Source organism: Thunnus maccoyii, chromosome 3 (assembly GCF_910596095.1).
Source record: "Thunnus maccoyii chromosome 3, fThuMac1.1, whole genome shotgun sequence".
NCBI lineage: Eukaryota > Metazoa > Chordata > Actinopteri > Scombriformes > Scombridae > Thunnus > Thunnus maccoyii.
The window spans coordinates 11,889,428-11,907,625 of record NC_056535.1 but is presented as its reverse complement, the minus strand read 5'-3'; the positions used below and the strand labels follow the sequence as shown (position 1 = coordinate 11,907,625).

At 40.5% G+C, this 18,198-nt stretch overlaps 2 protein-coding genes across 3 annotated transcripts; both read left to right on the top strand.

Annotated features, from left to right (window-relative positions):
- Positions 1–151: 151 nt before the first annotated feature.
- On the top strand, positions 152–12,621 carry LOC121893761 (limbin-like). Of its 2 annotated transcripts, XM_042405775.1 has the most exons (25): positions 249–284; positions 571–750; positions 1,100–1,181; positions 1,408–1,589; positions 1,789–1,845; positions 1,986–2,172; positions 2,292–2,392; positions 2,546–2,611; positions 2,723–2,857; positions 3,067–3,206; positions 3,607–3,931; positions 4,084–4,323; positions 4,548–4,723; positions 4,933–5,092; positions 5,235–5,411; positions 5,539–5,849; positions 6,012–6,186; positions 6,857–7,000; positions 7,231–7,458; positions 8,350–8,582; positions 8,695–8,782; positions 8,988–9,163; positions 10,906–11,007; positions 11,240–12,244; positions 12,392–12,621. In XM_042405775.1, the coding sequence occupies exons 3-24, from the start codon at positions 1,163–1,165 to the stop codon at positions 11,640–11,642; spliced, it is 3,825 nt and encodes a 1,274-aa protein (XP_042261709.1). In that variant the 5' UTR covers positions 249–284; positions 571–750; positions 1,100–1,162; the 3' UTR covers positions 11,643–12,244; positions 12,392–12,621. The 2 variants fall into 2 exon arrangements, with proteins under 2 accessions (XP_042261707.1, XP_042261709.1); XM_042405773.1 differs by having other exon boundaries at positions 152–750.
- On the top strand, positions 12,484–14,805 carry LOC121893763 (cytokine-like protein 1). Its single transcript, XM_042405777.1, has 4 exons — positions 12,484–12,621; positions 12,732–12,776; positions 13,300–13,446; positions 13,540–14,805. The coding sequence occupies exons 1-4, from the start codon at positions 12,484–12,486 to the stop codon at positions 13,639–13,641; spliced, it is 432 nt and encodes a 143-aa protein (XP_042261711.1). The 3' UTR covers positions 13,642–14,805.
- The last annotated feature ends 3,393 nt before the right edge of the window (positions 14,806–18,198 follow it).

Below are 18,198 nucleotides of genomic sequence, written 5' to 3'. Positions count from 1 at the left end.
CAATATAAAAGCACAAAAAGATCCTTGTGGGAAAATTGAGGAATGGCTCTACAGAATAATATTTACATGTATAAATGATACAAATGTGCTAAAGATAATATAAATTTTATTGTTATTTCGCATATTTATATGTCGTTTATATATCCAATCATCGTACAGTCTCATCTATGTTGTTTTATCTTGAAAGGCACCGCCGGAAACATTCGTATGTACTTTGTTGCATTTGACACACTTGAGTTGAGGAGGAGTCCGTTTCTTCCCAAGTTTTGGAAATACTTGTCGAGGTCAAACAGCTGCGGTTATCATGCTTTTTTGGTCGCATAGGCATCTTTAAAGACCGTCCATAGTTTTTCTTGAAGTAATAACATAATGTGCGTCAGAAACGCATCTCTACTTATTGTTTCTCAGGGAAAAGCCATGGAAATGTTTTCATTTCAACCGCGGCGACATCAGAAATGCAGTCAGTTAGCTAACGGCTCTCCTCGGTGAGAGCAGCACACCAAATAGATGCTTCAGGTACATTTTATCGCGGAGAGGGTCACAATATGGTCTTTTTTCATGACTATCCAGGTTTCATGTTGGTTTCCAACTCCTCTGTATTCCCGTTGGTGTCATGATGTCATCGGCACACGTGAAACGCGTGCCGGTGTGTTGGAGTACGGGGCTGGATATTGTAATGGTAACGTTACCTCTCAGGCTGCGTCTTGGTACACGACACCACCATCACATCCTGTTTCGGAGAACCGTGGGGTGAGTAGCCTAAAAATGAATTGCACCAGAACTTTTTTTCATGTCAGATTTGGTGTATCTTAAGCCTCCAGTCTCTCTTCTGATGAAGATTCAGTCTCTGAGACACCATCTGACAGGATGCTTGTTATCTGCAGATGTTAATAAAGCTACACATCACACCTTATAGTTGTGAGTTGTATCCCAAAAATGGAAGATGAATATGTATTTTGTTATATTTCTGAATCAAACCTATATTTGGATTAATTTGTGATGTACAGGTATTTGTTGGCTTTGAGAGGTACTCTTGTTTATGCATGGCTGCAGAGTGTTGCTAAGGCTAAATGTTTAATGCTGAATGTCCTTTATCCAGTGTCAGAGCCTCTCTAGTATCCATGTAACTCAACATGACCCTGGTGGGAAATCAGAAGAGCTGATGCTGCTTAAAATGGATGGTTTGTTCTCTCCTTTCTCGTTACTTTACTTCTATACACTAACAATAAATAACATAACAAATGTTATGATATACTCACCATCTAGTTATGCATGTTTTCAATGCTGTACAACTGTAGATGATATAAAGGTCAAATTCCATGTGCTACCTTGTTATTATTGTCAATTTTAGCCTCTGTAATTGTGCTTAACAAAGGCTGTTAAAATGTCCTCTGTGTTACCTGACAGGTACAATGGAAACATATGAGCCTGTGGTGTTTTCTGCAGAGGGGCCTCTCTCTTCTTCGGCCCCTGCTGGCCCATGGGAACACTCCTTTTACACTTCATTTAGATACATGTCAAACATCTTACACTTTCGGGGCCGCAGAAGCACACTCACCAGATACATCCCCGGCCACACTCTGCCTCAGGTGTGTTTCTGCTTTATTAGTACCTGTAAACTATTCTTAAAATTAAAATTGTATCCATATTAGAGAGCTGTTATGGTTGCTTCAGTCTTTGCACAGACTTATTGGATTCTTTATTTTATGTCAGAATCTTCTTTGCTTAGCAATACTGTGATTATCAACTTTAAAGTAACTTATTATTCAGTGTTGCATGTTTCTGCAGGTTCAGAGTGTGGCGCCTCCATCCGCATTTGGGGTCAAGTTTCATAAGTGCGCACAGGTACATCAATATAATTATTTGAAGTAGCTACACTTAGCTAGATGCATGACCACTTTTAATCTGCAAATGAACATTACAGAACATTTAAGAATGAACATCTGGTGATTCATTCCTCTCCTGCTCAATCATGCGGGCTCCAGGCAAAGCTTGACACCGATCCTCCTCAGCTGACATTCTTCCTGCTGATTCACAACATGAGCCCAGTAGGTGGCACCAACCTGTCTCAGGTGGCTATTCGGGACTCCATATCTGGAATAGTGCCCCTGAAAACTGAGGGCAAGGTTGTGGAAAGAGGTTACCAGACATTTGCCATCGATTCACTGGCTGGTATGTCTGGCAGATGATTTTTAACCCTAGCATGTCTGATTTTAACTTTTGTTGAGTTCAAATATTTTGTGCATGTTGCATCTTCAATAAATAACATAATACTGATTTTACCTTTTCAGCTGGATCCCAAATTGTTGTCAATTATACTGCACACATAAGGAGTCATAAGAGCGAAGTCTTGAACCTTCCAGCTTTTCTCACCTTCTCTAACGCCTCACAGGTATTTATCTGCTGCTCTATTTCAGCTGTCTTCAACTTGAAAAGAAACCTCCCAAATTGACAACCTTGTTGAACTAAAACAACATTTCTGTTTTTAGAATTACAGTATGATAAAATCATTTTCTCTCTTCTTATTGTTTACTTGAACCCATAGAATGATGTCAGCATGTTTGGCCCATTAACAGCTAATCTAACACTGAGGGTGAATTCAACTGATAGGGTAAGTTGTGAGCACTTAGCATACACCTGTAGAGTACAGTTAATTGTATGTTTACTCCTTTAATGTTTTCAATTTTGTGATTCATCATTTAGTCTCATGTTTCTGTTTTAGATTTATCCTAACCATGGTGTCCATTTTGCTGGATTTGTTGGTGGGTTCTTTGTAAGTTTGATGCTGTTGTCACTGGGGTTTCTGGCCATGAACCTGATAGGTCTCAGAACCAGACTGAGCCTTCTTCAGCAAATGGTATGGCATGACATTGATTTTTGTTTCTTACTTTAATAAAATTGGTTGCCTGTTAAAAGAAAACTGTCAGAATTTGTGCAACCAAACTGTATGCAGTAAACAACAATTTACCAACATGTTGCTTGGTTTTTTATTTATTATTAGAACATTTCTTTTGAAATGTCATTATATATTGCTAGTTGTTTATACATTATATTTTCTTAACTCAGAGAAACAGAGGTGATTCAGACCCAGAGTATGCAGACTGCAACATGAGCGAGACCGTCAAAGACGAGGCAACATTTGAAGACAAGATGGTGGACATCATGGTGCTGGAGGATCCGCAAAACATGTACCAGGCTTTGGAGAAGTGAGTAGACCAGTCAAGGGGGAATTACACACAGTACTTCTTTATATGTTTAATCTCCTTTAATAGAATACTAATTTTAAAAATCATCACCAAGTGAAATAAATTTTCAAATATATCAATGTGTAATTTTATGTCAGCACTTTTCCTCTTTACGTCAGTACAGTCAGTTCATTTTGGAGCCTGCATCTAGCAGCCATAAGAGAAACTTAATGTTAAGTCACTTCTTAGTTGGCTTCAACATTCACTTATGAAGCTTGTTGCTTGGAAGAAACATGAATCATTCCTGGTTCTTTTTTCTAACCACTGAGCTACTGTTCCACCCAAATTTTTACTATTTTGTTCATATATCATAAATGTCTCACTATTTTTCTCTGCTAACTCTACATATTATCCCTGTAAGCCTTGAAATGTCTACACTGCTGCGTGCCACCAATAACCTGGAGGCTACCCGGATTCAGATCTACAAGGACGTGATGTCGTCCTTGTTGGGTGGCCTGCGGTCTCGGGGCCAGGCCAGTGCTCAGGCCCAACAGAGGCTGCTCAGCGTGCTCCACGGACAGCTGCTGGGCATGGAGGGTCGGCTGAAGGAGGAGCGAGGGGCCCGCATGGCTGCCCTTGCTGGCCAGTGTAACCTGGAGACTCGGGAAGAGATGGAAGCAGAGCACTGCAGGGAAGCTGCTGAGAAAGCCCAAGCGGAGCTGCTGTGTCAACATGCAGATCAACAGGTCAATCCACCACTTTTGTACTGTTAATAGATTTTACTGATAGAAATTCTTGATTGTGATATTTGTGATTTTATGGTTTGTAGAATCCTCTTGGTTTATTGCTTTCATTACATGCTTTCACTAAACTAAATCCCGTTTTTGTATGTTACCAGGAGCTCCTCCAGTGCAGTGTCCTCCTGGAGAAGCTGCACAAGCTGAGCCAGAGTCAGCTCCAGCGCATCCTGTTGGTCCGACATGAAGAGGCCTCAGCCAAGGTCCAAAGGCAGATCATTGAGTGGCGCCGGGTTGAACTCCACAAGATCTTCTCTGAGGAACTGGAGGAGGCCACAAGGATGGGCGAGTTGGAGAAGAGCACAGCTAAGAGTCTTCAGCACAATTACTTTGCCTGTCAGGTGAGCAGCCAAAGTAGATTTTTAGATAAATGACATGTTAGAATTGGCAATTTAAATGTCATGCTCGGTAAATAAAATAGATAAGACACAATTATGTATGTGTTCTGTTTATTTTCTTCATCTTTCAGCAATTTGTAGATGTGGGAATCAGCGCATACTGTAAATCAAGGATTGGACTTGAAAAAAAGTGTATATTGTGCCATTTCTTTCTCTTTTCTGACCAGGATCAGCTAGAAGAGGTGCTGGATGTGGTCCTTGCCAATCAGCGCTATGTGCTGGCTGAACGCCATGCACAGAGGAAGTTCCTGGTGCACAGCCTCCACAGCCTTAATAGCCTGATTTCTGACACCTTCTCCAGCACCTCCAGCAATTTGGACAGCTGGTTCACTCACATCAGAAGGTTGGTCCCTATTGTAGTTACCAGAACATCAACACAATCTGCTTAAATTTTACATCTAGTTGCACTACTACACTACACTACATTTATAGACTGTAAATGTGGCCAAGTAAGCTTGAGTTTTGTTAACAGTCTAACCTTGAGTTCTAAGCTCATTCATAATAAGTATACTAGACTAGAGCTGTTTTAACCTGGCATGTCTTCTCCACCAGAGGGAGCACAGTGTCTGCTGAGCAGATAGACCAGCTGCAGGAGAAAGCCCAGAAAGAGCTGGTGATAGTGAGGCAGAGACTGGACGAGGCACTGAGCCAAGAGAGGAGAGCCATGCGCTGTGGACTGATTAAGAAAAGAAGAGAGCTCATCTCTGAGTTGGTGAGGAGTGTATTCAGGGTTTTATTCCAAACACCCTCACTATACAGTGCGTCCATTGTTGACTGATACCACAAAACATTTCTCATTTCATTCCTTGAGTAATATATGACTATTGCTAAATCCTGCTTCCTACCCTCTCCAGCTGAGGGTCCACAAGCAGAGACAGAAAGATCTGTCGGACCTGTCTAAGGGTCTGGAGGAAAGGATGGAGGTGGCCCAACACCTGCACTGTTGGCAGAACTTACTGACAGCTCACAACTTGGAGCTAGCTGAGCTCATCAACAACCTAGATGAAGAGGCTGCTGCTGACATCCGCAAGGTGCTCAGACACATTCACTTAACATTATCGACCTAATCACCTTGAAAAACATAAAAACACACACAAAAGTATTTTGTTAAGCTTCATTGAGTTTACCCCCTGTCTCCATCCTCTATCTGTGCTATAGATGACCATGCGTGTGATCCAGGGTGCCATAGCAGAGGTCAAAGCCATCCAGCCTTCCGCAACCCAAACCCTGCTCACACTCTCACCTCCAGGGATGCAACGCTCCCTGCTGCAGGTAGAACCAGAGGCAGCGTCAGGGCAGTCCCAGGGACAAGGAGCGAGCACTCTCCTGCAGGGCCAGGAGAGGTTGCACCAGGAAGGCAAGGCTGCCTTACACACCCTCAGCTGCACCAGGGAGGCTCTGCAGGAAGCCATGGAGAGAGAGCTGCAGGAGCAGAGGCAGCTCAGGGATCACTGCAGAGCTTTCTTCAGGTCAGTGACACTGTACACTAACACATCTTGTTCCAGGGGATTTAAATATAGGAAAGTTCAATGAGTGTGTGACTTAAATGTTATATCACGTTTTTAGTTTGTGCATGTCCTTCAACACAGCCATTTAAGTAACTGTCTTTTTTTTTCTGTGTCTGCTCTCAGGTGTTTGTGCTTGTCCCAGCTGACTCTGTCTGAGGATGACAGGCTGAGGATGAAACTAGAGTTCCAGAAGTGTCTGTCTGTGATGGACCGCTGCCTTGTGCTGCCTCACGCCATCTCCAGAACTAAACTCCACACTGCTCTAGAGGCTTGGAGAAAAGACAGCGAGCAACAGATGGTGAACACATAATGACATATTGAATTCAGTTTATATGTTCTAAAAGGCCAAGTGACTGTTGGTGGTCGTGTTAGGTATTATTTACCCTGATTTGCCCACTAATTTTAAAATAAAAGCAGTTCAGCATTTATTGACATTAGAGATATGTTATTGAACTTGGCATGGTGGTGGTGGGAACAAGCAGAATCCCTATTTTTAAGACCCCCAGACTTTACGTATATTTGCAGCATAATTATGCGTTATAGCTCTCAATGGAGTCAGTTGATGGCTTTTGAATTTTTCTATACTTCTGTTTTGTAGCTTTATAAAAGGATGTCTCTGTGGAAGCCCACTCAGTTCTCTTTGTGCTAACTTTAATGATGATGTTTTTGTTTTAAATATCATCATGATACATTTCTGAAGGTAACTTAAAGGGAAGAACCCCCCTTGAGTTAAACTACAGCAAGAGATAATGGTGCATTTAATGTTTTTACAAATGAGAAATGGTGAATGGTGGTTGCCAGTACAAACCACACTGCAATCAGCTTCAATTGTGTGGCAACTGGATGAGTGTACATTGTTACTCTGAAATAATAAAGTGCTCCACAGAGTGGTTTCATTTCTAATCACATCATAACAGCACGCTTGGAGTAATTTCCCAACCACCTTATGGATATTATGGTTTTTGCAGATGAAACCACAATCCAAGGGGAAAACCAGCGAGGCCAGACAGAAAACAGACACATCTGACCTGCTCCATTTCCAGAAAAAGCTCAAGGACAGAATACAACTGTTTGAGAAGGAGAAGGAAATGGAGAGTGGTGCAATGAAAAAGGTAAAGGAGAGATGGAAAGAAGGAAGGAAAGTTCAGTTGTCACTCCAATTAGCTTTTACCAATGTATTCATTTTATAATATACCAAACCCTTCCAATAAGTTCATACAGTAGCAGAAGCTGTAATTCTCAAAATAAATGCCTCTATGTTAAATTTTGACATGTAGATGGCACACGGTGTGCTTTGAGTTCATACATGATGACTGAAACTCATCCTTTGTAAATTTGGCAGGTGATGGAGGAGATGGGGAGGGAGAGAGAGGATGATCTGCGCTCTCAGGCGGACAGTTTGGCGATGCAGATGGCTACCATCCACTACCAGAAGGCTGAGAGGAGAACCAAGGTCTTGGAGACCTCCAGAGCCATGCTGACTCTGCACAGCCTGCTAATTCATCAACTCAGAGAGAGAAAGAGCCTTGAGAGACAAGACATGGCCCAAAGTATACAAAGCCACTGCTTGGTAGGAGATACTTAAAATTAACCTCTGTGCTGTTGCATTGCAGAATGCTCAGCGGGCTGCTCACAGGGTTTGAGAGGCATATTAAAGGTATACTATGCAGGATTTGTCAGTTGGTGTCTGTAAACACACAGCATTCAAAGTTGGCCTCTCTTCCCCAAGATAGAAAGAGAGAGAGCAGCAGTGGTCAAGCAAGCTAGAGAATGAAAGAAGAGAGGGAGAGATTCACGGCATTGGTGAGAACAAAGCTGTGAATCAGAGAAATGAAATGGTTTTTTTCTGATTGTTTCATGGTGGTTACATTCTGAAGCACAAATAAACACGCCCACACCTCCGCACAAACCTGCGTAAAGGCGCAGAGCTTCATCCTGTCCGCTGTGGCCTCTCTGATCTGCGAGTGTGTAGCTCAACCCTGCCTCGGTCAACCAGACACACAGACCTGCAGCTCTTTATACATCTATGACACAGAGACAGACGGCAGAGCGGAGCAGAGGAGAGAGACGGAACCAGCGATGTAGCCTGGTTGCCATGCTATGAGTCCCGACCTCACACCCTGCACGCTCTTATTGGCTGAGGGCTACGCACCCACTGCCCATAGGTTGATGCCCAGAGACATCCCGAACACAGCAAAATAGTAAGAAAAAAAGAAAACAGGCAGAGTGCAGAGTCTCTGTAGATACAACACCGCCACACACTTCCAGTGGGTCACAAGTGATGATTGATAGGGATTATTTTTGTCATACATCCTAAAAATCCTGCATTGTATACATAGATTTTAAGTAATGTTAAATTCTCAGACAACTTTCATTTCCATTCTTAAGTTCTGAGACATTTATTTTCTCACTGAACTTTGTAGACTTTTCATTCAAGTGTTAATTTGACTCTTTGCTTCAGGGCCTAGAGGAAGCAGAACAACAGCTTCAGAAGGAGAGGACTGATTTCGACAGCCTGGAAATATCTCCTCTCAGACTCAAGACAAATCAAACACACCGAGACAACTCCGATGAAGGAGATGAGGGCAGTGAGGAGGAGAGACTGTTTCAGCTACGGCAGGATTGCAGGATGGTGTTCATCCTCCAGGAGGCACTCTACAAGTGCAATCAGGTCATCACGCTGTTGGCTGAGAGGTGGGCCGTCATGTCACTTTTTATCTCGGGAGCAATGAGGAATTCTGTAAAGCCTTTGGTTTGACACAGACCATTAAATTTTACAGAGTTGAAACTCTCTGGTGATTTTTAGGTTGCAAGAGACGACTGCCAACAGTCAAGCCACAGAATATTTGAAAGAACAGATGGAGCTCAAGAGACTGTATGCAAACTGTGACCAGGTCTGACTTTATCAAGAATTTTTCCAATGTTACCTTTAATAGAAACATATTATTGACATGGGAAAATGCAGGGACATCCTCTCCTCAGTGCTATGTGCATGCTAGTACAAGCAGAGAAAATCTGTTCTTCAGATGATGTTATGCCTCCCTCCTGTTTCAGTTTAATCCTAATATCATTTAATATGGTAACCTCTCTTCATCTCAGGACCTGGAGTTTGCATCTCAGCTGGTGAAGCAGAGTCAGGTGTCTGCTGAGCTTCTCCTGGAGACCCTGCGTCTTCTCCTCCCAACCCTGCCTGAAAGTGAACTCCTTTCCATCACTGACGCCCTCTGCCCCAAACAGCACCCTGCCTCAACGTCTGCAGAGCAGGAACACGCGGGGTAAGAACCATGTTCACAATCTGAACCCCACAATGGACAGTGTAGCCTTATTCTGTCGGCGGTTTAAAGTTAAATCAGTATTTACCTGTAAATCTGTAAATGATGTCAGGACATTTAGGTCATTTCGTACCATATGGACAACAAACAGTATGATATTTACTGTTGCAAACACCACTCTTTGGCTGAAAACAGGGCAGATGATCAATCCCTCATTGAGAAGCATTGGTACATTTTATCAAATGACTCATCTTCGTACAAAATCGCCTGGTTCTTGCAAATTGTAAGTTTGTGCATGTGCCCACAAAAGCTTTTGTCTTTCACTCGTCTCTGGGTTGTGTTATTCTTTTCCTTTTTTTAGAAAAAGAAAAGAACAGCTTGGATAAATGTACACAGCCAGAGTCTCAGCAGTTCTAGCTCTGTGGTTTAAGAAAGTAGTTTTTTTTTTGTTTTGTTTTGTTTTTTAAGATTTTTTTTTCAGGCTTTTTGACAGGAAACTAGGGGGGGAGAGAGGGGTATAATATGCAACACAGGGTCCCCCGGCAGGGAGTCGAAGTGAGGACATTGCAGTCATGTAGTATGCGCCTTAACCATTAGGCCACCAGGGTGCCCTAAGAAAGTAGTTTTTTAAGTGAAGTGAGTAAATAAAAGCAGCATTGCCACAGCAGCTGGCTGAAACACAGCCATCTCCGAGCAATGTCTTAGATTTATATAACAAAAATACTGTTTGAACGCTGTTCCACAAGGGTCATTTTACCTGAGCCAAGATGAAGAGATAAATGATTTTGCTCATCCTTTAATTTCCCTCTCTTCCTGATACACTGGAACACTCATGACCGGCCCCTGCTGAGTTTGGATTACATTACTGATGAATAATGAATCTCTCATGCATGAGGTCTCTTTGGATCTGAGCTGTCTGGCCAAACGACAAGAGAAGTTTGGAACAATATGCAAGACATGTGTTTTTCTTTTCTTTTCTAGTTCTTTTGTTTCTGCTGTTTTGTTTGTTGATTTGAGTTTACCCATTACTGAAGACAGCCTAAAATCTCTCTAATGTGAATTCAAATAAACAGTAGGATGTAAAACTCAAATGCTCTAAATGTTGTGCTAACATTTAACTTGAGAACATCTTGGATCTGACAAGCCAAGGCTCATTTACTGCACTGTTGAGTGTGAGATCTTTGATCAAATCACTTTATATAGAGCTATGCAGTCGTCTGACAACGGTAACGGAACAAAAGGTCAGAAACAACAGCTGTGTTATGTGAAGGGCTGTGTTGAAACACAAAATAAACTATCAAAGGAAGTTGAAATGGACAGAAAGTTTATTTCTTACCTGCCCTGATGAAGCTGCCTTGGTGAAAATTGTCAATGTAAGTTAGTTTAACTGATTTAACTTTTGATTTCTATTGAATTTATCCCTGGCATCTGTTCTCAGTTTGTCCTCTCTGTTAACTCCAATTTGATCATTCACCACTGTGCACTGTTTAAAATCTGAAGTGAAATAGTGAAATAGTTTCTGTAGCATCTGATCAACATGTAGCTAATCAAACACCGGTAGCACCTGAAGTATGCTAAATGCAATGAAATGTCAAAAAAGCAGTGCAGTTTTTACTTTGTTTATTTTTGTTTTTTGTATCAGAATATCAGATGGCTAGGTATCTGACCATTTTTAATCAAACATTATCTACAGAAGTTGGATTACAGTTATCAGTTCCATAATATGTTGATGACTTTCTGACCAGGTGTGCCGCGGGGTCTAATCGACTTCTTCCTGTCAAACTGAGGGAAGACGTGGTGTATAAAAGTATGCCAAATATGCCAAGCTTCTCTGTGGAAAGACAGAGGTAAGTTCAACACATGTTTTGCTACCAGCTGCTGTATTAAAACTTTGTTTCACTCTCATCAAGACTAATTTTTAGTTCAGTGGTCGCCAACATAGACAAATCATTTTATTGAAGTGAAATATGCCTTTCATCATCAGAGGACTTTAATAGATGGGCTGCAGGGACCATGAGGTAAGCACATTAACACTCCAGTCCCACTAACAACAGCTCCTTTGTCCTCCACATCTCACAGACTCCAGGAAAAGAGGCAAAATCTGATGGAAAAACTGCTCCCCAGTTCCCATCTCCCGGTTCCAAAAGATGTTGCACCACTGGCGGTAGAAGAGAAAGGAAAAGAGGACAGTTTTACTAAAGCACAACCGTCTATTTATAAATCAACCACGACCGAAAGCACAGTGACACAGCAGCACAGTGACACTATAGAAGAAAGGGTCATGGACGCAGTGAATGAAACATTACGCAGCTCAGCGCTCTCTGCCAGCACTGCGGTGGGCAGCCTTGCTACAGGGGAAAGGTTGTTTGTGTTTCGGGATCCACCTGAATCGCTCGACAGCACGTATGCCCCCAAGAGGAAAAGGAAGAGGAACTTTCTTAATCTGAAGAAAGGCTCAGTGGCTCCAACAAACATACCTTGAGATTTAAAAAAAACATGTAATTTTGCCAGTTTCTCTTCTGTCTCCATAATGATGGTACTTTGATGTATGATAGCACTAAAACCCAAAATAAACTAATAGCTTTGATATGTAGCACAAAAAAATAGAACATTTTCTGTACTTTCCATGTTTTATGTAGCATTCAACTCTGTTTTTAAGTAAAGACAGCTGATTTTAAACTGTTTCCAGTTATTTCTTTGCTTAGTACTTCAAATTGTTTATAGGCAGTATCATTTGCAAGGTCCTACAGGGGTGGTATGACCTTGACACACAGGTCATGTTTTTGTCTTGAATTGCCATTTTTTAAATGGTCAACTAATCTACAGACTCATATATTTTGAAAAGCTTACACTTTTCAAGTGAAACTCCTGTCTGTAGTAGTGTCAAGTACATATCTTCTAAAAATCAGTGCCAAAGACTCTACTGTATACATGTTCAAAACTGTAGACACTGGGCCCCATCTGAGGTTTTGTGGTTTCCTGTGAAGACTATAATTTTACACTCGAGATACACACACTGATGTTTTCAAATTCAAAACTCCACCTGAGCCTAAAACATTTTCTTGTATCTTACTGAAACAGCAGGTAGGTAATAAAACAGCCAACACTGCATGAACAGAGCATTGATTTACTGTCCAAAACGCAGCAAACCCCAAATGTTTTGCTCAGCCTTGCTACGCTTCCACGTCACCGTCCATCTATTTTTTTTTTCTACCACTCCATCCTTAAAAGTGCTGCAAGTCCTCCTCTTCACTGTTTGGAACAGTGTTGACTGCACACGCAGCTGGAAGCAGTCCCGAGCAGCGCCAGCAGAGTTATCCGACATGAGGCTGGGACTGGTGTGTTTCCTCAGCTTTGTGTGGCTGTCGGAGTGCGCGCCTCCGACCTGCTACTCTAGAGCGCTCGGCCTGAGCAAAGAAATAATGGATCTGCTGGACAAAATACACACCCTCAATCGTACGGTAAGAGCTCTTAGCTTTACTGCATCGTCGCCTTAAGCAGGAAGGGTTGTTTCAAGCACTTTCAGGCTACATTTTTATGACTCTAATGATAATGTTTGTTGTATTGGCAGAAAACATGTGCTGAGTTCCTTCCTACGATCTTCCTTGATGTGCATGTAAGTTTTCAACATCAGTGCAATGCATAACTTGTGGGGGGGACACACAGGTGTGTTGGAAGTGGGTTTATTGAATCTCCTGGAAAATGCAAATTGTTGCATTTTTCTCTTTTTCACTTATAAACATTTTCACTCATTCAATTCCAGTCAGATGTTAGGAGTTAAGGAGTTAATCTGATGCAAAAATGACAAAGTAATCCTAGTTAGTTCACTCTCATCATGTACAGGAAGATAATTTAATGTAAAATGAATCAAATCACTATCCTTTGTTCTTTGATTTGTGTGACAAAATGTTATCTGATGCATCCATGTCCCATTTGTATGTTTGAGGGTTTGTGAAATGATAATGTATGAAATTTAAAAAAAAAAAAAAAAAAGAAAAGAAAAGTAAAATCAAGTGAGTTTACTTGACCTATTGAGTGTTAATACAGTCTGTATTGTCAGGCAAAAAGAAAATCATTAATGAGGAATTGCAAATGATTCACTAGACGCTTGTGGTAAACAGTTGTTTTTATCTCTCTAGAACTCATGTGTCACAACCAAGCTCCGTGACTTTCTCTACCTGTTGCTGAACCATCCACACCAGCACTGCAGAGAGCGTCCAAGAATGGTGCTGTTGAAGCGTAAAGTCCAGAACTTGCACACGATCATCACAAGAATTTGTTACCGGGTGAGAACATCTGCAGTGTTTTTTTTTGACCTTGAAGATCCTTGTTTTTGAGCTCAAGAGTGATTCGATCACATGTCTTTGTTTATTTGGCAGGACCTGGTGTTTTTCACAAATGACTGCGAGGCTATTGATACTGGACACAGCAGACCTCACTACGCTGAGGACAGACTTCAGCTTCTGCAAGAGGAGAGATGAGCAACACGAGAGAAGAGACAACAGATGTACAGCGGCCTGTAACATTCATAAAAAAACTGCAGTATGTAGAATGGTAAAGCATGTACTATAAACACAACAGCCTGCAGTGTATTACATTGCTTGTTTCATGTCCTACCTAGTTGGGTGCGTGTGTTAGCTGCAGACTCATGTTAGTGGACATGTGTGGTTACATTCCAGCAAGGAGTGCAGAACTTTCCACAGGAAATTTGCTGAATGCCAACCATGCCGATGGAAACCTTGAAATAATAAAGCAATAAGAGATGCTTGTGAGTCGGGCTTAACTGCTGCTTACTTACCAGGGCTGATCAAAGGTTCATGTGTCATTAAGAGAAATATGTCATGTTGCCATAACCCTCGGACTGACTAACATGTCTTAAAGGAGCATTATACAGCATTTAGTAAACATTTGAAGGGTTGAACATGGTGGTTGAGAATGTTATGTAAGGAATAGATGTCCTAAGCATTGCTTTCCCACAGCTGTACAGTATGTTCCTTTATACATTTCTTGCATCCAAACTATTTTTAGTTTTGTTTCATCTCAAGTTACCATAGTGCTGCTGCTTGTACTCAAAGACAAGTCAATGTTTTCATGACCTTAAATAAATGGATATAAAATAATGGAGCTCTCACTGCCATAGACACATTAGAAACATTCATATTTTTTGTAGTTTACCGGGCATTCTTTATATGTACTTAATGACAATATATGTCTTATATTGTGTAATAAACCTCTGTATGTATCAACTTTTTTATGTTTCTGTTGATTTATTTTCTAAAATTGTCTCCAGAGTCTCTGCCAGCTGTTTCTGGGAAACACCGCACATACGCTGTCAAGACTAAACTGGTTCATGTTCTGAAGAAGTGAAGTGAAGTCATTTTCACTCTTGTGCATTTATTGTAATGTTCGTCACTACTGGATAAAAATAGAGCTGTATTTTTGAGCAACCATTGTTTTAAGCAAAGTACAAAAAGCATTTTCACTCTATAAACCAAAACATTTGATTAACTGTGAGAGAGGAGTGTGGTTTAACACAAACCACACTGTCTTTCATTTAGCGAGCAAAACTTAAAGTAAACATTAACTCTCCCAATGATGAAATGTAGCTATTCATGTATTTTGGACAAATAAATAATGGTGCTGTTGCCAGTTGTTTTTTTGTTTTTTTTTGAGTTGATGTTTTGAATTAGGAGCAATCAGTTAACAGGGGGAAAAAAATCTGCCTCCCTGATTTAATAGATGGCCTCTGCTGCCATCTGTTGGCAGGGTTGTATTATCTGCATGTAGAGTAGTTCCTCAGTAAGTGGAGCTGTGGTGGTGTAGGTGCCATGTAGACCTTAAACATGCTACAAAAATGATCTTGATTTCTCAGTTTTTTATCTGTTTTTTGCCAGTGGTGAAAGGATTTCATCATCTCAGGCTGAGACGTTTGATCTGATATGTGCCACATTTTGTTCAACCCTTTGATTGATGCCAGGATATCATTACATCTAAGTTTTAATACATCTGGTCATATGAGGCCATGATGTATGACTTAGATGTAGTACAGTTCACTTGACTACAACTAGCCAGAGTTGAGTTGGCCTTGGGTTACATTTTCAGCACATAATGTATACAGTATGAATACTTGTAAGAAAGATAAAGACAAGCTCGAATTTACGATTTATGATTAGTAATCGATTTCAGTGAATATGCAGTAGGCTTTACTTATAGACTAATGAGGCCTAAGTGATCAGTGTCATGTATGTTCTCATCAGCAATATGTTAAATAAAAGATTGCGGAAATGACATATTGTCCATGTTTGTGTTCTGGGTTTGCTTTTCTGACAACATCCAGTAAGTCCTGAGTAAAATGTTTTGCACCACCAAGCAAAACGTGATACAGCACCAAGAAGAGTTCTCAGAGTGGCACCTATTGACTGCTGCATTACCACACGATAATAATAAGCTTCCTCATATGATTGATTATCTAAGCAAACAAGTATTTACCCACAAAACTCCCACCTTGTATATTTGCTGAAGCATTTATCACATAGTGATACAGACCCTGACTGTTTGTATTTTAGCATTGTTGGGTTTTTTGTTATTATTATTTTGTTTTATGCTTGTACTTGGTGCTGTCAATGTGATTAACATGTTATACATCACAAAAATATGTTCAATGAGGAAACTGGGTGCTTTACATTGGCCCTGAGATTGTAGTTATTACACTGATGGCATAGACAGCTCCTGAGCCAGGTCCTATATTTCATGTGTTAGTCCTGCAGTCTGCAGTTAAGTTCATGCATACAGACCTTTTCACTGAATACATTTTGACATGTCACAGCAGGAAAAGCACAGGTGTAAATAATAAATTAATTATGGCTCGATTCCATTTAGCTGCCTCAGTTTCAGGGTCCTGGTATTGTGCATGTTGGCTCACTGTCATGACTTACTGGGACACTTGGACAGAATGGAGCCACTGTTAATGTTATTAGTAACACCTGTGATTGTCCTTCACTACTATGATGAGTCAGAGGGAGTTTGACAGCACCTTAATCTGCTACAAGGTGGCACTCGTTGTCATAGGTCTGCATTCTATCTATCTATCTATCTATCTATCTATCTATCTATCTATCTATCTATCTATCTATATATATTCTATGATTGCAACATTGTTGCCGGGCTACAATAGGCCTTTATTGAAGAATGTGACCACATTGTTGTCATCTTATGTCCTGTAGATTCTGATCATTTAAGGACATAATCAGCTTATTTGTTTCAAGATTTAACTTGATAACAGGGTTGAAGACTTGACTTGCGTGAAATCTGTCAGAACAGAGTAATACCCACCTGTCCTGCAGCCATAGTGTTGAAAAGATCTAAAGTATTTGCTGTTGGTGATGAGAGCTGAGGAATGTTCAGTGTCTTTGAAAGAGGCCTAAACATGTTGGTAAGAGACGCAAACAAGTTACAATAAATTATACTTAATGAGTCATAAAAGTTCCAGCTACTTCACTCTTGTGCAGATGTTTTTAATCTTACAACACAGACTAATCATTTTACTAATCATTTTACAGCTTGCAGTTTAAGTTTAGTTTGGCTCATGTTGCAATAGGCATGTTTTTCTTTTCGTGCCAAGAATCAAGTTCTTGCACTTCGGATCTACAATCAAGGTCTGAACCCCTCACAGCTAATTAACTAACCCTGCAAAAATGAAAATGTTAGTCAGCAGCATGTGGCTTGTTAAGAAATCAGGCCACAGTCTGGTTATAAAGCTTAATTGCTGTGCTTATTGATCATCATTACAGGGCTGCAGAATCCAGGTTATTTTGTATCATTAAGGCAAAACGAGAACAGAACATTTAAACTGCAGGCGGCCAGGTAATTTAACAATTTTATGTTCTGTGACACTGCACCAAAAATGCTAAATGCTGCACCATAAAAAACAACAACTTACCCGAGGGGTGACAGTAATCATTCTCTGCTTTGTTGAAATAAATTACCTTGTAAAGGACAGATCAGAAACCTATTTACATTAAAGGTTCTGCGATGCATGTTTGTGATTCAGTGTTGTTTATGGGGTTTTCAGGCAATTTTCCATCACATTTAGTGCTTTTATTGCATCTTAAAAGAAATGTTGCCTCATTAGTCAACATAAGAAAATGTTTCCCCCTTAATTTCCAATAGATGATTGGCACGGTCGCCACACCACTTGTAATTATGCTGCTCAGTAAATTTGGCTGTGGATAGAGGCTTGTGTTATAGAGTTCAACCCACACTGAGAGTCAAAACTCTCACATATTAGACCAAAGCTGCCCCTCCTGTCAACAGTAAATGTACCTTATAAATGCACAATTGTTCCATTATTTACATGTTGGAGTAATTATTCAATGGAGGGTCACTGGAGGATTACTAATAGCAGGGGGTAGTGAATAAGAAGTGCTCACCAAGTAAAAGTCACTTATTTATTGTTGTAATAATTAAATAAATGCACTGGTGATGAGTCTCTTGTTATCTCTGTGGTCAATAACTTCAATCTTCAAGTTTGAGTGCCAAAGTCATGAAATCAGGTCAAACAAAAAACAAAAAATCTTCCACGACACCACTGCCCTCTAGTGGACAGTGCAGACCATGTAAGTACAAATTGAAAAGTTTTATAGCCTCGATTCTTCATTAATGAAGCAGTTTTAACTACAGCTACAGGCAACAGTTTTATCATCATTTACTCAAGCTGATAAACAGATAAGAGTAATAAAAAAAAGTGCCAGAGCAATAATGGTAATGATAAACAGTATAAGCAAATGTGTACTATTTAATGGATGTAAAGGCCTTCTGGCCAACAAAATCCAACTCAATGATGTACTTAGAACCATTTGATAAAATTGACTTTTACTGTTTGATAGTTGCAAAGCCGACTTCATGGTGAGTTTACTGAATTTCTTTTTTTAAAACATGTCATTGCTGTAATATTTCGGACATTCCCCTGTATAAGAACATCTGGTTTTCTGCAGAGCTGTTTCTTTTCGTTTTAAGCAGCTGCAAGAAATTGGTGATGA